The sequence below is a fragment of the Salarias fasciatus genome, chromosome 16, assembly GCF_902148845.1.
Source record: "Salarias fasciatus chromosome 16, fSalaFa1.1, whole genome shotgun sequence".
Lineage (NCBI taxonomy): Eukaryota > Metazoa > Chordata > Actinopteri > Blenniiformes > Blenniidae > Salarias > Salarias fasciatus.
In genome coordinates this window covers 3,025,744-3,051,041 of record NC_043760.1, presented here as the reverse complement: position 1 = coordinate 3,051,041, position 25,298 = coordinate 3,025,744, and the positions used below count along the sequence as shown (strand labels likewise).

General features: G+C 49.3%; 3 protein-coding genes across 14 annotated transcripts in view; 2 read left to right on the top strand and 1 right to left on the bottom strand.

Annotated features, from left to right (window-relative positions):
• Positions 1-25,298, bottom strand: part of caska (calcium/calmodulin-dependent serine protein kinase a) — a 129,440-nt gene that overhangs the window by 31,463 nt on the left and 72,679 nt on the right. For 8 of the 11 annotated variants that reach the window (XM_030111548.1, XM_030111540.1, XM_030111541.1 and 5 more), the window contains exons 6-12: positions 10,744-10,846; positions 9,704-9,879; positions 8,658-8,780; positions 4,888-4,971; positions 4,674-4,773; positions 3,329-3,346; positions 2,998-3,119 (exon numbers count right to left, since the gene is read on the bottom strand). In XM_030111548.1, the coding sequence (XP_029967408.1) occupies positions 2,998-3,119; positions 3,329-3,346; positions 4,674-4,773; positions 4,888-4,971; positions 8,658-8,780; positions 9,704-9,879; positions 10,744-10,846 (726 nt within the window). The remainder of the gene's footprint in view (positions 1-2,997; positions 3,120-3,328; positions 3,347-4,673; positions 4,774-4,887; positions 4,972-8,657; positions 8,781-9,703; positions 9,880-10,743; positions 10,847-25,298) is intronic. The other 3 variants (XM_030111551.1, XM_030111544.1, XM_030111547.1) reach the window with 1 other exon arrangement.
• Positions 16,072-17,993, top strand: gpr34b (G protein-coupled receptor 34b). Its single transcript, XM_030111563.1, has 2 exons — positions 16,072-16,679; positions 16,771-17,993. Exons 1-2 carry the CDS (start codon positions 16,192-16,194, stop codon positions 17,336-17,338), a joined length of 1,056 nt encoding a protein of 351 aa, XP_029967423.1. The 5' UTR covers positions 16,072-16,191; the 3' UTR covers positions 17,339-17,993.
• gpr82 (G protein-coupled receptor 82) lies at positions 18,830-24,416 on the top strand. Of its 2 annotated transcripts, none has more exons than XM_030111561.1 (4): positions 18,830-19,271; positions 20,372-21,189; positions 21,821-21,964; positions 22,050-24,416. In XM_030111561.1, exons 1-4 carry the CDS (start codon positions 19,097-19,099, stop codon positions 22,266-22,268), a joined length of 1,356 nt encoding a protein of 451 aa, XP_029967421.1. In that variant the 5' UTR covers positions 18,830-19,096; the 3' UTR covers positions 22,269-24,416. The 2 variants fall into 2 exon arrangements, with proteins under 2 accessions (XP_029967421.1, XP_029967422.1); XM_030111562.1 differs by having other exon boundaries at positions 19,160-19,271; positions 20,195-21,189.

Genomic DNA, 25,298 nt, shown 5'->3' with positions numbered 1-25,298 from the left:
CTTATCAAAATCCTATGACTCTGTCTTCATGGAAACGGGGTAAAACCACTTCGTGAAAACGCTCCGACTCGACGTAAACGTGGAAAACAGACGATGAAAATTCAGAATGGCAAGGCTAACGGCGAGGGCCAGAGGAAGAGGAGGAGGAGGAAGAGGAAGAGGAGGAGGAGGAGGAAGAGGCGTGTTGATGGTGACAGTCTGACACCAGCAAAGCAAACAGGAGCAGAAGCTCAGTGAGGGACGGCATCGTCCAGCCCGTCTCACATCTCCGTCCCGGGGTCAACGCACTCCCAGACACGCCCGGCGAGCGCGCAGCGGCGGAGCCGCACTCCGCCTCCAACACGCAGGTTTACCGCGCCCGTGTCCTCGTGCACTCACGGGATGATTTGTCAACGGAGAGGACAACCCGATCTGGAGGAAGTGAGAACAAAACAATCTGAACGGCAGGAGGCCAGAGCGGCGTGTGGCGTGCGGCGTGCGCTCCAGAGCGGCGTGTGGCGTGCGCTCCAGAGCGGCGTGTGGCGTGCGCTCCAGAGCGGCGTGTGGCGTGCGCTCCAGAGCGGCGTGCGCTCCACTGCAGACGGCGGCGCAGGGTTTCCCCGGCTGGATGTGCCAGCGAGCAGAGAACGGGAGGAGAAGCTGAGATCTTCATTTCCTCTCAGTGACATTCAGACATGACTTCCTCCAGGGCGGCGTCTCCGGCATCAAGAGAGGAAACACACGGCACTAACGCGCCTCATTATCCACGCCAAACGGAGAAAACACACACAGGGGCCGACTTCAGTGAGCCGGAGGCTTTTCCCGCCGACAAGAAGGGACGAGAAACACACACTCACCGAAAGACGGCGGCGAAGAGACGAGACGAGACGAGACGAGACGAGAGGAGACGAGAGCGTCTCGGCAGAAAGACTCAGGAGTCTGAGAGCCTGAAGCTCCGAGTCTACAGAACGGACACACACACACACACACACGCACAGTGATGTGACGGAGGCAGCGCCGGCTGCGAGTGGCACCGGCGGCCCACAAAGAAACGCTTTGTCCACCCGGGGGGGCCGAGGGGGGGAGGGGGGGACGCTCTGTCCACATCGGAGGACACGGGTCTGAAACCCGGGCTGAAAGGGAGACATCTGCAGCCTCACACACACACACACACACACACACACACACACACACACACACACACACACACACTCTGGAGCCAGCCCGTTCCCTCAGACGACCCTCAGGTGATCGGAGCAGACAGTTCATGTTCACACGCTGCTGTCTGAGTGTGTGTCACTCTCGCGTCGCCCACGGCGACGGGCTGCAACACAGAGAGGTCAAAGGGCAAACGCTCACACACACAAACATTTATAGGGCTTTTCCACTCCGCTCGACCCGGGTTTTCAGCTTTGAACTGAACTGATATCAGGAAAACACCAAGGCTGAAACTGCAGTCGGGCTTCAGAGCGAGGAGGGAGGAGAGAATCCTCCAGAGCTTCAGGACCGATGTGTTGATATGATGAAGACATCATGATGGGCGTCGGATCACAGCAGAAAACTCAAACCGTCACGAAAGGCTCAGAGAAAGAAACAGAAGAGGAAGAACAGTTTAACAGACACACACACCCCAGTATCAGTGTTGTAAAGGAGCCTCCTGGTGCACATTAGGCTTCACGCCGCTTCTCTCCATAAAAGTTCAAACACACTCCGATCGACGCTCCGCAGGCTCCGAGAGGAAGCAGGAAACGTTCAGTGAATTAGAAACGCTGCATCTTCGCAGTCGGACTGGCCCGACGCGCCTCCTCTCCCCCTCCCCCTCCTCCTCTTCCTCCCCCTCCTCCTCCTCTTCCTCCCGTCCCCCTCCTCTTCCCCCTCCTCCTCCCCCCCCCCCCCCCCCCCTCTTCCTCCCCCCCTCCTCCTCCTCCTCTTCCTCTTCCTCCTCTGATGTTTGGGACCAATATGGTTTCTGATGTGGCAAATTAGTTTTAGGTCAACAGTCTGCTGCGGCGACCTGCTGAGTCACTGCCGAGAGGACACACACACACACACACACACACACACACACACACACTGCGATGCTCAAGCCTCCGAGGCAATATAAAAAGGTCATCATGTCGTTAGATGTTTCATTAAATTCTTCCCTCTAATTCTTCCACTTGGTGGGTGTGTGTGTGTGTGTGTGTGTGTGTGTGTGTGTGTACACACTATGTTCTCAAATTAAACTATAATGTCCGATTCAAAACTCCTTGATCCCCCCATAAATCTCCCACCTTAGTGGTGTCAAACATAAGGCCCTTGGGCCAAAAGTGGGCCGTCAGGAGCAAAACAGACTGGAAGAGTGACTTTGATTTTCAGTTCACATGCTTTGGATCTCAGGGAAACGAGCTGGAAGAAGAGTGACGAAACGTAACGAGCTAACCGAGCTAACAGTGTAGCATTAGCATCAAAGCAACAACATGCGGCACTGAAGACATCTGGCTGTCCTGAAAGGACAGAACAGAACAGAATAGAATAGAACAGAACAGAACAGAACAGAATAGAATAGAACAGAACAGAATAGAACAGAACAGAATAGAACAGAATAGAATAGAAGCAGCAGCTTGTAGAAAACGGCCTAAACTGGACTCAAAGTGGAGTCGGACTCTGGTTTTGGACTCTCAGGTCGAGACACAGCGACCTGCATGTTGACCTCGTCTCAACTCCAAACCCGGCCTCCAGCCAGCCACGCCTCTCCTCCCGGCTCCATCCCGAGCCGGACGCTGGCAGACTCGAGACGCGGTGCTTTCTGTGATGATCTGTCGGCGTATCACAGAAACAGCGACCTGCTGACCCGACTCGGCAGAACTCTAATGAAGCGTGAAGAGATAAACCACCGCTCTGCTCCATTTGTAAGAACGCCGCCATGAAGCATCGAAAACGAATGCCTCATAAAAGGCGGATTACTTTTCTTCTTTCTGTGTGTGTGTGTGTGTGTGTGTGTGTGTGTGTGTGTGTGTGTGTGTGTGAGGCACTTACATCGAGGAGTGTGTGTAGATGCTGGTCCTGGAAAACACTGTGGAGGAAATCTAAATCCTTCTCGCTGCAGTCGGTCAGCGCGTGGATCTCCTCCAAACTGTCCAACACCTGAGAGACGGCGCCTGCAGAACACACACACACACACACACACACACACACACTGCTGTCAGCGGTCTGTCTGGACAAACTGGAGTCAAGACACGACAACACATGCGCGCGCGCGCACACACACACACACACACACACACACACACACACACACACACACACACACACACACACACACACACACACACACACACACAGACAGACGGACGGACGGGATACGTACGTTCTGCTGCTAGCAGTCCTAGCAGGTAGGAAGCGTTAATGGAAAGACAGACAGAGTAGATGAGCGTCTCGTTTGAAATCCTGATCGTCTCTGATCACCGATCGATCGAGTCCACACGTCAGAAATGATCCGGTTTGCACCGGGAAGGACTCCAGAGTCAGGTACCAGGCAAACCTGTACTAAAAGCCCAGAAGCCTCGCCTGGACGCCTGGCTGACTCCCTGTTCTGAAGGAAACCGCCTGCTCTTTGCTTTTTCACTTCGGAAAAGTTTCATGTCTCCAACTCAAAGCTTCAAAAACAATGTGTGTCTACATGGAAACGGAAGAAACTCTGAAAGCGACGCAGACAGAGGGTCAGGTCAGGAGTTAAAACCACACACACACACACACACACACACTGCAGAGGACCGTTCACTTCCAACATTAACAGTGGAGAGTGGACAGCCAAACACAGCGGAAGTTTCCCGTTTCCACTCGTCGTTCAAACGAAGCTGAAGTAACTCTGATCTGAGCTCAGCGGAGAACGAGGGCTGGGAAAACACGGAGAACAATTCATTCTTTCATCATGAAAACTACAGAAACCACAGACTAGTTAAATTAAGATTAAGATAAAAAAGAACAATTTTTACGATTGAAGACTGACGTGTTTTCCAGTCCTGAGTGTTTCTGTTTTTTTTTTTTTTTTAAAACAGGACCTGGACCGGTACCGCTCCCTGGATCATTCAGCACAGGGCAGCAAGGACAGAAGAAAAAGTTTCACTTTGAAAATGTCGATTTCAATTTCTGCATCCCATCGCTTCACGTTGTTGCTTGATTTATTGTTCTGCACATTCTGACGTTCTGCTTTTCCCTTCACTCCTTCTTGGATCCTCATTTCAACATCCTGGCAGTTCAATACTAAATATTCCAGCTATTAGAGAACAATAAGTTTGGTGTCATATAAAAGAATAAAAAAATATGACAAACTAGACTTTTGAATATAAGTAACCACAGTTTGTCTACATTGGAGGCAACTTCTGTTGACAAAACACAAATGTATAAAATGCAATAAATGTAAAGTTTCAGGAAACTACTTTATTGTGCTGAAACAAACTGAAATCCTGCTTCAATCCATGTTCAATCTCCTGGAATTCACAGTTATTTATCCAGTATAACGAGACACATGGCAGCGATTCACTGTTTCATTTCCAGAAACCAATGAGAGACTGACGGTTCTAACCCTAACCCTAGCTCAAGGGCGAGGGAAGAAAGACGAAGGAAACATGAGGGAGGATGTGAGAGGAGAGCTCACTGTGTGTGTGTGTGTGTGTGTGTGTGTGTGTGTGTGTGTGTGTGTGTGTGTGTACCTGACGACGTGGGGTCGTCGGAGAACTCGTGCAGCTCTTCGGGCGGGTCTCCGTAGAACGAGTTGAACTTGTGACTGGACACTGCGGCGAGCACGGCGCCCTGGTCGGGCGAGAGAGAACGAGAGAGAGGGACAGAGAGACGGGAGGGTGAGCGGGTGAAGGTCTGCGGCGGCGCGTTGCCATGGCGACGGGATGGACGGTGCGCCGTACGGACCTTCAGCTTCCTGCGGGCGTTGAACTTCCTCAGCTGCTCCACCGTCTCCGGCAGGTGGATCTTGTAGGCGTACCGGTCCCTCTCCTGAGGAAACACACACACACACACACACACACACACACACACACACACACACACACACACACACACACACACACACACACACACACACACACACACACACACAGACCCAGAGACCACGTCAAGATTTCACTTTCACAACACACACGCCCGAGACTTAAAAAGAAAAAGAATTCCTCCTTGTTTTTCTTGATTTAACTAATAAATTAAAGCTTTTATTCTGTCTATTTTTCCACACTAAAAAGAGAAACTTTTTGAAAACACTCTGCTGTATATGTACCTATGTGTGTGAGTCAAACTGAGGTGTTTTCTGGATCGTTACAGTGAGCCTGTAATCCTGCGGCATCGCAGTAAACCAGGACCGCTGTGTTGAAAACTGAATCCACCCTCTGCTTCAGGAGAGTCAGACTCGGTTCGGTTCGGTTCGGTTCGGTTCAGCCACATTCAGTCCGAATTCATCCTCAGTGATCTGGACCGTTAAAACAGAGCAGCGATAACCTTCACATGGAAAGTTTTTCTTTGCCGTGATGAAAATTCCGACATAAAACCATCGTTTGCCACTGAAAATGACTCCAATCTCAGCATAAAATCAGTTTTAATGAAACTTTCTGCTGCAAGAAACGGTGAAAAGCTCAAAAAACTTCCTCTCGAGCTGCTGTATCCTTCATGTTTTTACAAATTCTGGCCTCAATCCCGACCCTGACCCTGACCCCGACCCCGACCCTGACCCCGACCCTGCCCCTGACCCTGGCAGCATGGCCCTGAGGCTAATGCTAGTTAGCTAGCCTTCATTGCAGCTCGGCTCTCAGTGCCGTGTTGGGTCCACTTTTCTTTTTTCATGCACGGCTGCGTGGAACCTGAGGACTGCTGACTGGAGGATGCAGGCTGTTGTGGTTCAGTCAGAAAGAAGAAATCCACAGGAAGCAGCGTCTGGTCCCGGAGCCCCGGGACCCTCCGGAGCCCCCGGAGCGGGGCCGTCTTTGAACAGAGTGGAGTGCTGCACTGCGAGCAGGGCCTTGCTTTAACGATTCATCATCTCAAAGAGTTGTCAGACGGCTCCCGGACGGTTTTCAAGTCTCTCGGCCTCAGCTGTCGAGACGATCATCTGTGAGAACCCTCCATCACTGTCCGCTGACGCAGCGTGACGGGCGCCGACGCCGCCGTGTCCCTGCCTTCCTGTGTGACTGATGGGCGCTGCGTCGCTGCTCTGCTCCGGCCTCGGCCGAAACGCTGAGAGAAGCCTCTCGTCAGGCGGCTTTTATACAGGAAGAACAAGTCAGGATGCGGCGCCTCGGCCGCAGGGTGACGTCTGATTCCCAGGAACTGAGTCTGCTGCTTGATCCCGCTCAGGGTCGACGTATCGCTGCTCACAGGGCAGGTCAGAGCAGGACGGGTCGCCAGACACACCCTCACACGTTCACCTGGGAGGCAGTTCAAGGCAGAAATGAAGCCTAAACACACACAGGTGGAGAAACCAGACTCAGAGGAGGAGGCTTCAGCTGAACTGATCTCAGACTGATGACAGCCGCCGTTCCTTCTGCATCGTGAAAATATCTGTCAGTCTGTAAATGAGTCAGACGCCATGAGCTGACTGAGCAGGAAAAAGGTCAATTTCAGTTTCCAGTTGACTCGCTCTGCAGACTGGAACGCTCTCGGTTTGACGATTCTCAATAACAGCGCGAGGCTCGTCGCTCTTTGTTTTGTCACACAGGAGTGAAATCTGTCATGAAATCTGCCGGAAAGACGAACGGAAGACGGAGCCGATCCGAGGATGAGTCAGGCTGAGCAGATACAGCTACAGAGGCCAGACCCAGGCGGTCTGGACGAGTGCTGAGGAGGAGGAGCAGACAGAACAGAACTGGAGGACGTAGTGAGTGAGGATAGGAGACGGTCGGTGTTACAATAAAGGAGGTAGGGATGAGAGCAGCGCTCCAAGAAAACAGTCAAAAGATGAAGACATTTACATTTTTCAAAATCGGTCGGATTAAAATAAACCTTAGCGCAGCTCAAAATCTGCAAACTGGAAAAGAGCAGACAGGGACTCCTTCAGGAGCGTGTCTGGACAAGGAGCTCGGTGCAGGTTCCTGTCATGTGGAACCAGGTCCCAGGTCCGGTTAGGGAGGCCGACACCATCTCTTCAAGGCTCGGCTTAAGACTCACTGGCCTGAACTCCCTGGACCGTTTCTTAAAGCAGCTGCTGGAGGACCCCGCTGGAGGACCAGCACTCAGTTTCCCCTCCTCTGAGCCTGGTTCTGCAGGGTTCTCCTCCTCTGAGCCTGGTTCTGCAGGGTTCTCCTCCTCTGAGCCTGGTTCTGCAGGGTTCTCCTCTGAGCCTGGTTCTGCAGGGTTCTCCTCTGAGCCTGGTTCTGCAGGGTCCTCCTCAGCCTGGTTCTGCAGGGTTCTCCTCTGGGCCTGGTTCTGCAGGGTTCTCCTCTGAGCCTGGCTCTGCAGGGTCCTCCTCAGCCTGGTTCTGCAGGGTTCTCCTCTGAGCCTGGTTCTGCAGGTTCCTCCTCCTCCTCTGAGCCTGGTTCTGCAGGTTTCGTCCTTTTAAAAGGGAGTTTTTTTCCTTTCCACAGTCGCCTCTGCTTGCTCATGTTTGCAGGGCTTTCTCTGTAAAAGTATCTAGAAATGACTGTTTTGTGTTTGGTGCTATTTAAAATAAATAAAGCTGAATTGAATTAAAGTAGGCCGGACTGCTTAATCATAGCTCGAAAACTCGACATTTTAGTGCAACAAAATATTAATAAATCATTAAGAAGTTCAAATCTATTGAAATGTCCTTTCACAACACTTTACAAACCTGAAATTTCAAAGAATTATGATCAGAATAACCAGAGTCTATAACATTAATCTCATCACTTGAACCGACTCTCCACATAAAACAGACTGCGGTGCGCCCCTGCTGGTTGAATCAATGCACTGCAGTTAATGTCACAATTCCCCACAGCTGGCTTGTTTCATCTTGCTGTCGGATTCTCCTCGTCACGGCAACATGACACTCCAGACGTCGTCATGCTCGGTAGTCATGGCAACATGACGCTCCAGACGTCGTCATGTTGGGTAGTCATGGGAACCGGACGCTCCGGAGCTCCTTCAGGTTTTCTTTTCCTGTCCTGTATGGACTGTCGTATCTGCCGTGTGATGAACGGATCTTTGCTGATTCAGATGATGACGGAGTAAATACACACATTGTTGGAGAAACTGCTGTTTGATTTAAAAGAGTGAGCAGCTAAAAGCAAACACATCAATCCACTGTTGAAATGGCTGCAGAGTTATTCACATGTAGAGATTTACAGTAACCACATCGCGTATGTGCAAGATTCCAACACTCCATGGAGAAGGAGACTGGTCTGTCTGGGAATCATGTTCTTCATGCTTCAATAAATCAGTGTCATGATCAGAGACTTTTAGTGTGCAGTGGATGAAGTAAAACCCAATGAGAAGTGACCATACTGACAAATGTCCATGTGAGTTTGCAGTAACGGGTGAGAGAACAGCCTCGCGGTTCCTGTTTGGTCGACGACCCTGTGATTCCACCCTGAGACAAAAAGACTGAGCGCCATCAGAATCTCCAAAGACCTCAGTGCTTTGGCTGGAGGCATGAAACTCCAAGGACTGAATGTGACAAAGCCAGCGGAGGTTTGTCACACCCGTTACTGAACTGTCCTCCGGGGGATTCTGGGCAGTACCTTGAGCCAGGGGTGGTTCAGAGCCTCGTAGACGGTGATCCTCTCCGCAGGGTCCAGCATCAGCATGCGTCTCACCAGATCCTTGGCGCTCTCTGAGATGTGGCCCCACTGACGAGGATTCATCTGCACACACCAGACGTACAGACTTTACAAAGATGCAACAAGACTGTGCTGGTGGGAGAAACTGCTTGGCTCAACCTAAACACGAGAAATCAAGAAAAACGGGACTTGATGCATTAAAGGAAAGCAGATTTCTGGAGTCAAGACCACATCTGGAAAACTCCCAGTCACCTAGACTTCCTGCTTCTGTGTGTGTGTGTGTGTGTGTGTGTGTGTGTGTGTGTGTGTGTGTGTGTCCCTCAGCAGAGGCAAGTTTTCAGTGACCTGACAACTTTTGTTGCGTTTGGGTTCTTCGTTTACATGACAACTGACCTCAGAGTGACTGAAAACAAGTTTCTGAAAACGATCCAACACCGTCGCCATGGAGACGGGAGGAAACAACCTTTCTGAAGGCTGAAGACTTTTCTAATTCTAAAATAAAGCTTCTATGGTTACAGTTGGTTCACAACCCTGGAACATGTTCTAGATAAGCTCTCTCTCTCTCTCTCTCTCTCTCTCTCTCTCTCTCTCTCTCTCTCTCTCTCTCTCTCTCTCTCTCCAGGAAGTCTCCTCTGGGTCTGGTTCTACAGGAAGTCTCCTCTGGCTCTGGTTCTGCAGGAGGTCTCCTCTGGTTCTGGTTCTGCAGGAAGTCTCCTCTGACTCTGGTTCTGCAGGAAGTCTCCTCTGACTCTGGTTCTACAGGAAGTCTCCTCTGGGTCAGGTTCTACAGGAAGTCTCCTCTGGTTCTGGTTCTGCAGGTTACTTCCTGGCCAACAGTCTTTCTTTCCTCTCTCCTGTTTTTGCTCCATGTGAATTGTTGGTTTTTGTCTTCAGTGCCTTCAGCTGACTGTTGTCTATAAACTGAGTGAATTTAGCTGAACGGAGACTTTGGTCTTGTTTACCAAACCGCTCATTTAAAAGCGGTCGTCTAAGCTCCGCCCCCTGACCTTGTATTTGCCCTTGCAGATGGCCTCAAACAGGCGGTCCTTGGTGCCGTAGAAGGGGAGACACCCCGACAGGAGGATGAAGAGGATGACTCCGCAGCCCCACACGTCCACCGGCTTGCCGTACGGCTCGCGCTTCACCACCTCCGGCGCCATGAAGTGTGGCGTTCCTACCCGACCTGACGGCACAGGGACGAGCAGAGAGCAGGATCGGAAAACCATCAGTGAAATTCATCTGCAGGACTGCAGGACTTCCTTCTGACTGAATAATCATTTCTGTTTATTGCCCTCCACAATAAAATCAGGAAACACGCGAAGCTTCCTCCTCTCAAACAATACTTGCATGTTATCCTGTTTCCTCTTTCCCTTTAAGACGAACAGCCGCAGAGAAAAAGGTGTGTTTCGATGAGGTAACTTTATTACAAAGAAGGAGGAAACAAACTTTCTCCTTCCTACTTCTGAGTGTTCAGCAGGTAGATTTTCATGTGTTGCTATAAACAAACACTTGTTGGGACATTTTGGTGAAACTGAATTCACTGCTGATGAAATGGATCTTCTAGTAACCTTTAAATTTAAACTTTGAATAAAATTCAAAGTTTACTTTAGAAATGTTGACCATTTGCTTGGTGGTCTGGCCGAATTGGAGCCTCCTGTGGGCCAGTTTTGGCTCATGGGCCTCATGTTTGACACCTCTAAACTATTTGAAAAGTGATTACTATCCAAGTTTATTTATTCGTTTTTTTTTTTTTTTATCGGACAAACAAAGTTAAACTAAAATGTCATTTAAAGGTACTCAGCTGTGTGGATCAGGACAGCAGCTGTCATGGGTGGTGTTGGTGGACTGGTTCCTAATTTTATTGATTCTTTCAACAACAAACTGGATTTTCCACCTTTGTGTGTTCTGTGAGTTTAGTCTCAAGTAAATAAAGGAAACATCTTCTGCATTTAATCCAGCGTCACGCAACTTTCTATTTCCCTACAGTCAGTGCAGAAAGTCCTCGCCCTGTGGTGTTGATGTGGACGTGGTTGGCGGTTCAGCGTACCTCCTGCCACCAGGCCCGACTCTCCGAGCTGGATCGCCACGCCGAAGCCGCCCAGCTTCACGGGAGCGGAGTTCTCTTTGGAGGCCAGCAGGACGCAGTGAGGCTGAGGAGGGAAACAGCAGGAGGCGCCGGTGAGTTCAGAGCCACACCGCTCCTGAAAATAACCAGCGGCCACACCCAAAACCCACCGCCACCGCACACACCCCGCACACACTCCGCACACACTCCGCACGGCGGAGGAGCGTCTCAGGTTCATGCAGTTCATGGACTGAAGGAGGAATTCACCAGGAAGCTGAAGAAGCCCTGTCAGACACACTGAGTATTAGAGGTGTCCCCGACTAAGAGTTTGCATAGTCGAATCTGATTCGTCCGATCCTGCTGATCGTCGACTGATAGTTGAATCTATCATCTTTTTTTTTTTTTTTTAGAATCATTTGAATATAGGCTGCAGCAGAATGTTGCAGTAATAATAAAAAAAAAAAAAACCAGCAGGCAGGTTAAACAACACTTTTATTTTTTCCTACACACTGAAACACAGATTAGAACAAAGTGTCGGTAACTCTAAACATCAAACAAATGAAGTATAGTTCAAATGACCAGAACTAAACCCTCTCCTAACAAACGGACTGAAGCATGTCATTTATTTATATCTATAATCTCTGCAGATAAGCTCACATTTTTTGGGATAACAATTTCTCACATTATCTGCTCAAATTAAATGAAATAGGCTTAACTGCGCTGTGTCGGTCCGTTTCGCAGCGCAACATCCATGCGAAAAAAACCCCACTAAATTAAATAGAATTAGCCTTTTAGATAAATAAAAAAAATAATATAATAACCTAAAATATTACAATTAAACAAAATAAAAGTCAGCATTAAAATTGAGACGTGAGTGACAGAAACATCTTTTATTAGCCCGATCATCTGGCTACTGACCCGTTAAAGGTGGAAAGCCATGTTAGCTGTTGTGGAGTGATATGAAAGGAGCTGCTGACACAACTTGCATTTGGCTTTTTTTGGATCATCTTTGACTTGTTCTGAAGTTTTTTTCCCGACATTGTAAGACTTTTAAAGTGAAGCCAAATCACCACCGAGATGCTGCTCTGTGACGGAGCTCTGCGCTAAATGGGACTGTGCCACTCACCATGGTGGTTCATTCACAAACACTAAATAGATAGAATATTGAATAAAAGTACAAATTAAGTAAATTTTTCCACAGTATATTTGATAGGCTAACATGTATATCAAATAGGCTTTACATCATGTGTATTTGGAAAAAAAACAAGCAATTCTATATAAAATCAGTCATTCAGCACCCCCATACAGCTGGAATGGAACCACATTTTGCGATGCTTCGACTGTATGATTGGCCATCGAATCAGGCCCCTTCAAGCGAATCATCGAATCGTCGAATATCTGAGGACACCCCTGCTGAATATACAGCATTAAGGACCGAGGCTCCGTTTACCTGCCACGGTTTTCAAGAGGGAGGACACTTGTCGCGAAATTTTGGGGCCATGTTAACACGACAACAGCAGAGACACTGAAAATATAACTTTTTGAAAACACTCCATCTCCGTGGAAACAGGACAACGCAACTCCTTGACAAGCTCCGTCTCCACGGAAACGGGAAAATGCTAGTCTTTTGACAACGCTCCAGCACCGACTCAGTGGAAATGGAGAAAAAAATCAACTTTTTAAAAAACACTCTGTGTCCACCTCCGGAAATCACAACTTCTTGAAAATGCTTCATCTTCACAGAAACAGAAAATGCAACTCTTTGAAAACACTCCAACACATTTCTTAAAAAAACATGTCTTCACTTGAAACGTTGTGCAAAACGGGGCCAAAGACTGCCGGTTAATTCCCATGAATACACACTTTAAACATCTTTCATGGTGACTCATCTACCACAGGAGTGTCGAAACAGATTGTGATCTGATTTAACCGTATCTGATGATGAAGCTGCTCTCGGTCCCTGACGTGGATTTACTGACCTGCATGTCAGCATGGGGGACAGTTTAAATCCATTTAAACTCTTCAAAGGCTCGCAGTCGGCTGCAGTCGGCAGCTTCCTGCAGGTTGTACTCATGTTTAGACTCCATGTGCGGCGAGCTCTGTGCACACGCTGCTTTCTGCAGAGCTGTGTGTCATCAGAAGGTTTGCAGTGAACCCAGGGAGGAAGGAGGGGGGGGGGGGGGGGGGGGGGGGGTGTGACCACAGTTTGAAGCCTTCTAGGTGCACCACAGCATCTCTCAGCTTCTCATTTCAGAGCAGAGATAATGAACAGCGGCATCACCGGGCACACGGGGGTGACTCTTCTCATCGGAAATCCTGTTCAGCCAGTGAGAGATGCAGCAGAGTGGCAGCTGGACGCACCATGACGGCAGGGAAGGATCAGTTCTTACTCATCCCAGAAATCACAAACACTGCGGAGTGACTGAGGAGGACGCCTGGGTGTGATTTTGGATTATTCCATCTCTTTCACACAAAGAAACAAGGCTGCAGACTTTTCTTCAGACTCCACTGACGAGGCAAGTATTCTAAAAACGTCCTCTTTGACGTGACAGCATCAGTGTTGGAGTACTCCAGGCTCCCCAGGTCTTGGTCTCGGGAGGCTCTGGTCTCGGTCGTGGTTTCGTCTTGACTCGATCACTTTCCTTCTACCGTCAATGTTTATTTCAGTCCAGTGGGCTTGAATCAGAGTCAGGAGCTTCACCACAGAGAGAGTCAACCTGTTGGTATGACGCTCAGCTGGTGAATGCCGGGATGAGGATTCAGGATTGAATTGTCTTCCTGTTAAAGCTTCAAACTAGAGAAGCCGATCTGCTGCAGAGTCCAAATAACAAACTTCTGCGTCACAAGACAACTGGAGGTTTTTCTCCCTGCAGCTTCAAAATACATCCTGACAATCAATGTTGAAAAAGCAGAGACAGTAACGATTTTTAAATTGCTGTCTTTGAAAAATAGCTTCACTCTGTTTTTATTTGGGCGTCACCTTTTACTGAGTTATTTGCGTGCACATGTTGTTATGCACACATGCACAGAACAGTCAAAGAAATCCAATCACATGTGATGAAAGTGGAACATTCCTGCCAGTCATTCTGTGCACGCCGCTGGAGTTTAGCCACAGCTGACATTAAAGTCACACTAGCGCAAAGAAAGGTTGTTTTGTTCCCGTCTAGAAGTCTTTCTGCAGATAAAGAGGCAGAGAAAGGTGGACGAATGAAGTCGTCCTGCGTTTGGTTGTTCTCTTTGAGCCACACAGGTTATTATCATTTGTGGTATTTTCTTCCTCATAAATGAGGTTGTTAACACCCTCACACGCTGCACTTCTCTATAAATACAAAGCTGCTTTGTGGTCAGGTAGTGGTGGTCGGGCATCACTTGAAGGAGCACTGCATAAAGTGGGAGGAGCTTAAAGGCAGCAGCAGTGACTGAGTAGAGTTAGTCTGATAGCAACTTGTCTCGTGTTTTTTTTTTTTGCTATGTATGTGCGCAGGTTGGCTTTTTTGGTCTCTCACTTCTAATCGCGACTCCCTTCGGAACCGTGATCTGAACTGATGTATCTTTTTTTACCACCCCCCTTCCCCCCCCCCTCCCCTAATTTCTGTCTGAGTTTCTTTAACTCTGTTTCCTTTTCAAGACGGAGCGCCGTAATTGGCTGCCTGGGCGTCTTAAAAACCCATGCAATTTCGTTGCACTTGTAACTTCGGTAACTTGTTGAAATGACAATAAAGACAATTCTGATTCTGATTCTAGAGGTCTTCAAGCGTCTTGCTGCTGTGACTTGGAGAGTACCGTCACTCCTGATGTCCAGACTTTTGGTCAGAAAGTGTAAAACACCCTCAATGCAGGTTCAACTGAGACTTTTAAAGAGTAATAACCAAACGCGGTCACATGAGCGCTAGCTTGTAGCCAAAGTGGTTAGCCACTAACCGAAGTGCCTTTGCTGATTTTTGCTGGAAGGTCTAATAACAATGACTTTATTTCTCAGTCAGATGGAAGTGATGCAGAGTAAAATCAGTCAAATATAAAGTCAACAAAAGAAGGGTTTATCATAAAGGGTGGATTTTATAGGAAACACCTGAGGCTCCGTTTACAGAACTCTTCAAGTGAAAACACTTCGCTTTCATTTAAGGAAGGAAGTCTGTTTCCACGGAAAGGGGAGAAAAAGCCGAAAACAATGTCAGCATGTCAGCCAGGCCACATGTTGGCGCTGTTTTTGTACTGAAACCTCACACACACACATGCTGCAGAGAACAATACACTCGAAACATGAAGAATGGAGAACACCAACATTCATATAGACAGAACACCGAGCTGGACTATCAACTCTAAAACTACCAAGTCCAGGAGAGCATGGACCAGGACCAGCAGAATATGGACTGGGACCAGGACCAGGACCAGGACCAGGTGAATCTGGACTGGGAGTCATGACTCTCTGGAGGAAAATCTTGTTCTTATTGTCCGTCTTCTGAGCATGTGTAGAAGAAGATCCACTCTGGGATTTGAGCTTCAATACATTGAAAAACTAGAATGTGGCTCTCAGAGAGCGCAGACCTCCGCCACAGCTCAAATCAGTCACCAACAACCAGAAGAACACCACATATAATAAAAAACTTTATTTCTCCCCAACACAAACAATGTCTGGGAGAAAGCTGTTTGCTGCATGTTCATATCTCAGTGTGTTTCCTCACAGTGACTGACACTCCGGAATCCCCCTATTTTTGTCTGTTCTGGATCCTGGTATCCGGAATACTTCCTGATCTGGATCAGCAGCTGATATCTCTTAGAGTCATTGAAGAACTTACGCTGTAATTTTTTGCTAAGCCCCCTTGTCATTTATTATTGAGTTATGCCCAACTATGTCAAAAACTGCCCTATCTCTCAATGATAAAGAATCCTTTAAAAAATTCCTGGATCCAGACAGTGATCCGGATCATCACCAAAATTTAATGGATCCCAAGTTGGCCCAAGACCCACCTTTCCACAAAGTTTCATTGCAATCCGTCCATAACTTTTTCCGTAATGTTGCTAACAAACCAACCAACCAACAAACCGACGTGATTACATGACCTCCTTGGCGGAGGTAACAAATTGTTCTGTGTGCGGCTTCATTACAAAAACAAACCGTTTTCAGAACGTCGCTGTTTAAACCCAAAGCCTCTGAAACGAAGAAGCAGAGCGATGTGCTTTCATTTGTAACGTTGTGGTTTAAATGGGGCCCTTTGGTCTCGTGCGCACCATGAAGCCACTTGGATCAGAGGTGAAGCGTCTTCCAAGGAATATTCCCAATAGTCCGACTGACCTGCTGCAGTTCGCGCAGAAACATTTCTTTCTTCTTTCCAGATTGGATCTTCTCGTCTTTGTCTCGTTCTTGCATTTTTTTCTCAACCTGACATCAATCGTTTCCCCGTTTTGTTCACAGGACCAGAAACTCCCATCATGAACTCCAGCTGTGTGAACTACGACGCGCTGCAGAAGCCGCTGGCGGTGCTCTACTCCGTCATCTTCGTCCCGGGGCTGGCCGGGAACCTGGTGGCTCTGTGGGTCTTCGTCCGCCTCCACTCCAAGAAGAACTCGGTGCGGGTGTTCCTCATCAACCTGGCCGTGGCCGACCTGCTGCTGCTGGTGTGTCTGCCCTTCAGGATCCTCTACCACAGCCGGGGCAACGTCTGGACTCTGGACCCCACCCTGTGCAGAGTGGTGGGCCTGGTCTTCTACATGAACATGTACATCAGCGTGACTCTGCTGGGGCTGATCAGCGTGGACCGCTACCTGAAGATCCACCGGGGAGCGCGGGCGCAGCACAGGCTGCAGGCCACCAGGTGGAGCGTCGCTCTCTGCGCCGCCGTCTGGATCGTAGCCTTCACTCTGACCTTTGCGCTCATGCTGTCCAAATCTGGACAGAATCGGGACTCAACACTGGACAGGTCCGTGTCGTACCCTCTGAAATATGAATGTTTCCTTTTAATGCTCTTCGATCTCAGATCATCTCCTGATCATTGGTTCTTTTGTTTCCAGGTGTTTCCATTACAAGGAGTTCCATGGCGAACAATGGAAAGCCTACATCAACATCTTCGCCGTGGTCATCTTCTGGCTGGTCTACATCTCTTTAATCGTGTCTTATGGAAAGATTGCTCTCAAACTCCTGAGGACCTCGCAGGCTAAACCCGACCTGCCCAACGCCCCCCACTACACCCGGACGGCCAAGAAGTCCTTCTTCATCCTCTTCCTCTTCACCGTCTGCTTCGTCCCCTACCACCTGGTCCGGGCCTTCTACATAAAAACCCAGATCACGGAGACGCCCTGTTTCTGGATCGGCGTGGCGGACAGGGCCAACGAGCTGGCGCTGCTGCTGTCCACCATGAACAGCTGCCTGGATCCCGTCATGTACTTCCTGCTGTCGTCGTCGGTGAGGAAGGAGGTGCAGCGCCTGCTGAGCGGCGTGCGCTTCGTGCGGGACGTCCCGGGGATCAGCGGCAGCAGCTCCATGGCCGACGTGGACGGACGGAGCGGGAGGACCGACAGAGGACAGCCGACCGACGCCCAGACCGACACCGGGGAGAAACTGTGCGTCAGTCCAGTGTGACAGCGAGCTCTGAGGCCGGGAGGCGTTTTCCAGGGAAACATGGCGATCACGAGCAGTCTGGAGGCCAGGGGAGCGGCGCTGTGTCCGTGTGATGCTCTGATTGGAGAGGAGAGGGTCCGAGGCCCCGTTTCCGTTTTTACGTTTCGGGAGTGTTTCACGTTTATACGGCAATGTTTTGGAAAAACGGTGAACTGCAGAAATGCTCCTGAATGGCTCCTGATATGTGCCGTGCACGTGACATTAAGCTGACATACGAACAAGATCGTTGAAGCAAAGGAAAGTAAATTTTCTTCCAAAAGGATCAATAAAGTTTGCTTTCCGATGATCACGTTTCTCACATCTTCATTTACAATAAAGACAGTTTTAAGAACGTCAGCCGGTGTGGCGTCTGTGCATCACCTGTTCAACTCCTGCAGCCCCTGGTTTGACTTGAGGTCAAGAGACTTTGGAGCTAATTCTGCCAACATTGAGCGAAAGCTGACAGCTCTAACCACTGCTCCACCGTGCCACATCTTGAGGGTTTTCATTCTAGAACTGCCAGAAACGCGCTCGTGTTCGTCCATGTGGGAAACATCTCGAAGCAGCCGAATCTGCTCATGAACTCAGGTCTGAACCCGGCATGAAGCCACGAAGCCCCTGCAAACTTTTATTTATTTAACCTTCATTTCACAGGAAGTTTCACTCAGACTAAATCTGTTTTTTCACACAAGAGCCGACCACACTGGAACAATAAAAAAAACAAGCAGTAATAAAAATCTAAATATATTAAAACAGCAAAAAGGTATAAATATGAATGATAAAATGACTTGATGAAAAAAAAAAGAAATAATGTAAATATTAAGTTGAAAAAAAATCCTCCTCCTCTGAGCCTGGTTCTGCGGGTTTCTTCCTGTTAAAGGGAATTTTTCCTTTTCCTCCATCTCCTCTACTTGCTCGTGTGGAACTGATATTTTTTCTCTGTAAAAGTGTTTTTGCTGTATTTGGCGCAGTAGAAATAAAGCTGAATTGACGCTGCACACTGAGCCCCAGCTTGTGTTTCCATTCCCCATTTTACGTTGATCATACGTCGCAGTGTGTTCGGATAAGATACCGAACCTGAGCTGAATCTCAGGGGACGTCAAACACCCGGCTTTAACGTCTATATATGTGCAGAATGCTTTGAAACCACTGAAGAAGAGACATGAGTGGAGTCTGCGCCTCATCGAAGCCACTTTACCAGCAGACATGACAACATGAAGAGACAGACTGCAAAAGAGAAATGAAAGAGATCTGATATGTCTCACACACTCGATTAACTCTAAACTCACTCTCAAAAGCTTCAGAGCAGGCTCTAAATTTAGACACAGTAAGAACATTTATTATGTTCTTTCATTTCTTCAGTCCGCAGTACAGGATGTCATTTCCTATCTCACCCAGCTCATCTGAAGCTTCATGTATTCATGTTTTCATGTCGTCCGGCTGCTCAGACAGCCTCTTCTGCCTCTGCTTTAGAACATGCAGGTATTGTCAAGCCTGCGCTCGACCTTCACAGCTGCCTCTCAGCTGGAACAGCAGCGCCACCCGCAGGCAGAATAAATACCTACAACGATGAGGACTGAACGAGCACAGAAGCTCATCAGTGTCGCCTGTGAGAAGAGAGAGGACTGCAGAGGGAAGCGGTGTGGAGGTGAAGAGAACCACCGGAAGTGTCCTGAGTCACAGCCTCTGGTGAACCTGCGCTGTGAATAGAGGAAGTCGGCAAGCTGGAACCTGCAGGACATGAGAGTGGCACATCATGCCACGGACAAAACACTTCTTGACTGTTTACTCCCAGTCTTCAACCAGCCGAGGAGGAGGAAGCTGCTGCGAGCCGAGCAGACCGGCAGCATCGCTCCAGCTGTTACAACCAGCTCCTCTCTGTTTCCTGGTGATCTCTTCACAGCTCCTGGCAGAGGTGAGTTCATCTCAGACTCAGACGGTACGGAGGCTTTAATCAGCGACAGAAGAGTGACTGGAATTCAGAATGATTACACACTGAAACTGAGATGGGATTAGGTTACTTGGAATCATGTTTCACGCAAAATGTGCTGTCCTATACACTTTATCTGAACTGTGTGGCAGGAAGATGCTCTAAAGTCTGGATGTTATTGGGAGGAAGATGCTCTATGATCTGGATGTTATTAGGAGGAAGACGCTCTATAATCTGGATGTTATTGGGAGGAAGACGCTCTATAATCTGGGTGTTACTTGGAGGAAGACGCTCTATGATCTGGGTGTTTACGCCCAGTACTGGTGTGACAGCTCCAGGTCTTTCATAGCACCAGTACTGAAAATGGATACGATGCAATCGCTTTGTGCTCTTGGTGGAATGACAAAAATATTGCATTTTCTGAACATGAAAAATCCATTTTCTTCCATTAAACACGTCTGCAGGAATTGAAATCTTGTTCAGATACAATTCTCTCATGAGATCGGTTGAGGCTAACACAGCAAAAAAAAAAAAAAAAAAAAAAAAAAAAAAAACTCCAGCAAAGTAACCTGTGAAAATGAGGCTGAGGAGAAGCGTTGAGCTAAATCGGATGGAACTAGAACTCAGCTGTTAATGGCAGGGGGAAGTGGATCTCACGTAAGACGGCATCAAATCTCATCATCTGATAAATATGTGACGGCACTTCTTCTGAACTGTACCGGAGGAGGCTTACAGCCGAGCGGAGCGTGTCTAATCGCTGCCATTTGCCACTGAGAGATAAAGATTATGGGACTGAGTTACTAAAGCTTTAAATGCTGGAAAAGTTAGAAAACATCCTTGATCCAGTTTCCAGGAATGCAAACTGAATAGTTTTGAGTTGAAATGTTGACCTGTCAATGTGGCCTCAGGCTGACGGGTCCTGATGTGAATCTCTGGCGTCCTGGAGCGTCCTGGAGCGCCGCCCCCCCCGTGTCGACTCCACCCTTGGAGTGAATCATCTTCGTCTTCGTTCTGGAAGATGAAGCTGGTCGTCCCGTCAGAGGGACTTCCTGCAGCAGACCTTCAGTGACGGCCGTGTTCTGCAGGTGGAGTGGAGTCCGGTCGGTCCGGGATGGGGAACGCCTCCCTGGACTCGGCGCCGTCGCTGTGCCCCACGCCCGCCACGCTGGTCTTCCTGCCCTCCATGTACACCCTCCTCTTCCTCACGGCGCTCCCGGGCAACGCGCTGTCGCTGTGGGTTTTCACCCGGCGCATCCCCACCGTCTCCCCCACCCACGTCTACCTGTCCCACCTGAGCGTCTCCAACCTGCTGCTGTCCGTCACCGCGCCCTTCCTGGCCGCCTACTACGCCCGGGGCTGGGCGTGGACGCTGCGCGGCGCCGCCTGCCAGCTGGTGCTGCACGCCGTCACGCCGCTGCAGCACATCAACGTCTACATCAGCCTCATGATCCTCACCTGCGTGGCGCTCGCCCGCTTCGCCGCCATCATCCAGAACACCCACGCGTCCCGACCCAGCGCCTGCACCACGCTGCTGCCGCGCGCCGTCTTCTCCCGCCTCTCCAGGGTCTCCTTCGCCAAGGCGGTGTGCGCCGCGGTGTGGGCGCTGTCCGTCGGCGGCACCGTGCCCGTGACGGTGTACTACTCGGTGTACGAGGCTCTGAGGGGGGCCGGCGGGAGGGGGGGCTGTCGGGAGATGTGCTACAGCCCGCAGGTGGAGATCGGAGGGAGCCTGTCCGCCGCGCTCACCGTGCCCGTCATCGGCGCCTTCTTCGCCCTGTACCTGCTGGTGCTGCTCTGCTACATGACGGTGCTGCGGCACATCAAGCGCTCGCGCCGCAGCGCGCACGCCACCTCGTCCCAGAGCCTGCTGAGCAGGGTGCTGCGCAACATCGTGGTCATACAGGTACGCCCCAGCTCCTCCGAACAGGAAGTGCTCAAAGAGGAAGCGCCGCGCACCTTACCGAAACCAAGTAACTGAAAAAATGAAGTAACTGAAAAAACGAAGTCTTTTAAAGAACTCCTGCATCAGTAATTTCAGTGGGAAGTCAGGTTTCTGCTTTTGTGGCCATTATTCGCCATTAATGGGCCACTTGTTGGAATCTTTGGGAATTGAAAAGTGTGTTGTCTTTAAATTCATGTATCTGATACGAACATGTTGACACCATTAACGGGTTTTGGGTGTGAAGAAAAGCTTGAACTCTGAGACCAAAAAAAGAAAACAATCACCATTTCCAGCAAAATTATATGATATCTCATATATAATCTTGCTTATCTGAAATCTTTGTAATGCCCTCATATAAGAGGCACTAGCTTTATTTGGTCAAGATTTTTAAGGAAAATGCATCGACGACGTGCCCTGATGCTTCAGAATGGATACATTCAGCAGTTCCTCCTGTCTGTTAGGAGGAACTTCATCTATCTCAGCATGTTTTCAGTGATTCTTCTGAAAGGTTCCACAAACCTGACAAGGGGAAACTTTTGACGTGTCTTAGAAGGTAAATACGTGTCTGGAACTGTTTCCTGTCCGACCACAGGTGGTTCTGTCGGTCTGCCTGCTGCCGTATCACATCTTCAAACCCATATTCATCTACCTGGCTCACAGCCAGGAGCTTCCTCCGGCGCTCTCCGACGACTCCGGCACCTGCAGCCTCTGCCATCCGCTCTCCGTCTCCGTCGAGGTGCCCGCTCCTCCCTTCCCGCTCCCCCGGTGCCTTCTGGGTATTTCCGAGCGGACTGACGGGTTTCCTTCTCCTCCGTCTGCAGGTGAAGAACTGCCTGTTTCTTCTGGCGGCTCTGAGAGGCTCCACCGATCCCGTGATGTACTTCATGCTGGACAAGACCTTCCGGCATCAAACCGTCCCACTTCTGAGGTGCCGCCGGAGCGTTTCCGACAGGAGGCAAACGCTCTGGTCCATCACGGGCCGTGCCAATCAAAATGCCGAAGAAAACGCACAAACGACGGCTGTGGACTCAACCTTCTGAGGCAGTCGGTGCCTGAACTCCCACTGAGCGGGTTCCAGACTTTAAAACGCCCACAAACCAGAGGTTTGTTTCAGCAACCAGAGAGGCGCTCTGCAGGGTTACTGAGGCAGTCTGGGGGCTTTCGCGGGTAAAAACAGCTTCAGAGCCACGAAACTGAAGAAATCCCACCCTGGAAACTGGCTTGAACTGTTTCAGTGGCGGACTGGTCTCCGGAGGACCGGCTGTTCGCTCCATTTCTGCCCGGCGTTCACAGCAGCAGCAGGCAGGAGGACTGCATTCAAGGAAAACCAGACTGTTATTTCCTCATCGTCACATAATCGGTAGAATTTAATGGTTATCAATATCATCTTCGTATTGACCCGCCCTACTCTGCCTCTGATTGGCTCGTCAGTCCTCATGCTGCGTGGGCCATGGCTTCATCATCCCAGGAAAAAAAAGCACTATGGCTGGTAGATACTTCTGAGTGGTGCATCATGGGGGATTTGGGACTGAATCCATGTAATGTTGATGGAAAGATAAGTTTCTCTGCACCATAAACTCCGGACTATTTACTGATATTCACTCCTTATTTCTAACTGACATTGATTTGTGGAAACCTGCATTTGCGTTGGTATTACAGAGCTTCCACTGTACTTCTAATTATACAGAAAATATGAGGAAAGGAGCTTGTGAATACTTTCCCTTTCCACCCGTTGTGCTCTGTGATGGTTCATTTTCATCGAACACATCTGTTTGGATGTTGTGTTATCGATGGCTGCATCGAGACAGAGCAGCAGCAGCGGGTGAAACTCAGTAATCCAGCGGAGGGTTTTCACTGCCGTCATGTTTCACTCTGCTCTCCTCTCACTGTCTCCGCTCAGACCAGCTTCACACCGACACAGAGTGTGTGCGAATTTCCAGGATCCGCGGTGATGTTTGTGGAGCTGCAGCCCTCCATCAATGTTTGATGTGTGTGTGTGTGTGTGTGTGTGTGTGTGTGTGTGTGTGTGTGTGTCTGTGTGTGTGTGTGTGTGTGTGTCTGTGTGCGTGCATACGGTAACTGTGTTTAAATAATTGATGGGAGGATGCAGAGTGGTGTGTGGGACGGGGCTGTTCGGGCCCCTGCAGGTGTGTGTTGCGGCTCGGGGGTCTGAGCTGAGAACAAACGACTCGACGACGTTTCAGGTAAAAACACGCGGCTTTGCGTCGGGAAAGTGTCGAGTTGATGCAGCGACGTTTTGATGTGACGTCTTTTCCCACGGCAACTGTAGAAAATCTGAAAGTGAAGCAGTCACCGCGCCGGGCCACGAGTCGTTTGTTTCAGAGAAACTTTGTATTTCCACCGCGGCGGCGTGAAACCAGCAGTCAGGATTTCCTCCAAATGTCTGGAAATTATTGAGTGAATTTTAGGAAAATACACAAAAAGAAAATGTGACTTGATTCTCATTTCCATTCGTTTTCCAAAACACTGGCCCATTAATGTTCACTTCTTATATGAACTCCAGAAAAGTTTCAGTTCCTTTCTCTCCGAAACACATCTCCCTTTATCGCCCGCCACCATTTTTTGTGTGAATCAGAAACTCTGAATGAAAACGATGTGGTTTTGCTACACCCACAGTCCTCTCTCCACGGTGCAGGAATTTCAAGTCTGTTCATGCTAAAAGATGTTATTGATGCTTTGATGAGGTGTTTTAAGTGTATTTTTCATGGATTATTGTTAGAGCTGGTCCTGAGCCTTCATTCCACCTCATTCACACCGACGCATCTTTCCAAGGAATAAATAGTACTTTAACAGCGACTTTGTGCCTTTTTGTTATGAATCAATGTTTTCAAGGGGATAAAACAGCACTGTGAGTCACGATAAGAGCAACATAACGTGTTTACAAAATCCATGAAAACATTCATTAAAAAATAAAAAAGCATTATTGATCAGTTGGTTGTCTGCAGCCGGCGCTTTCTGCCAGCGTCTCCCGTCAGCAGCCGACTGTTACTCAGTGCTTTCTTGCTGCTGAGTCACTGAGCAGCTGCAGGAAGGAAGTAGAGACTAAACCACCACCTCAGACTGAGGAGGGCTGCTGATCAGCTGCAGGGTGAGGAGTTTGCACAGTGGTGCTGAGCGCGCTCACCTCTGCCTTGAATAAAAAAGCCCGTTATGTGTATGAATCAGGTTTATTGGTATTTAATAAAAACTCGTCTTGTAAAACGATGGTTATGTGTGCATCCTGACTTGGAGGACTTCCTGTGTGGAGTTTGCATGTTCCCTCCAGAGGCTCTGATCTCTGACCAGCGTGAAATCCCTCGCTGGAGGTCAATCCGTGGGTCTGACTGTTTCTCTCTGCAGCCGGGTCTCGGCGTAACCTGCTTTTAAGACGGACGACTCGGCGCCAGTTTGCAGAGGCTCCAGAAATCTATTTCCAGATTTGGAAAAGTCAAAGCTTCTCCCGACGTCTTTAGAGCAGAAATAAACTGGGACAAAATCCAAACGAATGAAACCAAACAGCCAAGAAATTGTGGCCGTCACAGACGACGAGCTCGAATAAGGCTGTCTGGGAAAAAAAAAAAAAAAAAAAACTCAGAAAAGAGCATGAAAGGAGAGGAAATGACCAGCGACAGCGAGCCGCCGCAGCCACACAGGAGAGTGAAGCGCCGACAGATGTCCAACCGAGCAGAAATTCTATTAAGTGGCCAAACGCTGCTGCACTGTCGAATGTAAATCCCTCCGCCTGTCTGCCCCGAGCCGGGGGGCCGGGGGGGCCGGGGGGGCCGGGGGGGCCGGGGGTCCAGGGGGCGGGGGGGGCCGGGGCAGGGGGGGGCTGTCAGGACACTGTCAACACGCTCAGCCACGTGGATAAAACAAATACTACTGAAATACTTATCTTGAGCTATTGAAATGTTTTCCGCTGGCAGGTGTGTCGGGGCTGCAGATCTGACGGGAAACTAAAAACTGGTTTTGTGAAGCTGCTTTCTCCTCGATACAGTTTTCATTGAATGCGTCGATCTTCTGTACCTGCTCCGTCAAACTTAGAGAACTGAAGACGATCAGTGGCTTCA

Bases quoted from the DNA above. Each gene is read 5' to 3' on its own strand.
- gpr34b (XM_030111563.1), top strand. From the start codon at position 16,192: ATGAACTCCAGCTGTGTGAACTACGACGCGCTGCAGAAGCCGCTGGCG. The intron at 16,680-16,770 runs GTCCGTGTCGTA...TTTTGTTTCCAG, and splicing joins CGGGACTCAACACTGGACAG to GTGTTTCCATTACAAGGAGT.
- gpr82 (XM_030111561.1), top strand. From the start codon at position 19,097: ATGAGAGTGGCACATCATGCCACGGACAAAACACTTCTTGACTGTTTA. The intron at 21,190-21,820 runs GTACGCCCCAGC...GTCCGACCACAG, and splicing joins GCAACATCGTGGTCATACAG to GTGGTTCTGTCGGTCTGCCT. The intron at 21,965-22,049 runs GTGCCCGCTCCT...CTCCGTCTGCAG, and splicing joins CGCTCTCCGTCTCCGTCGAG to GTGAAGAACTGCCTGTTTCT.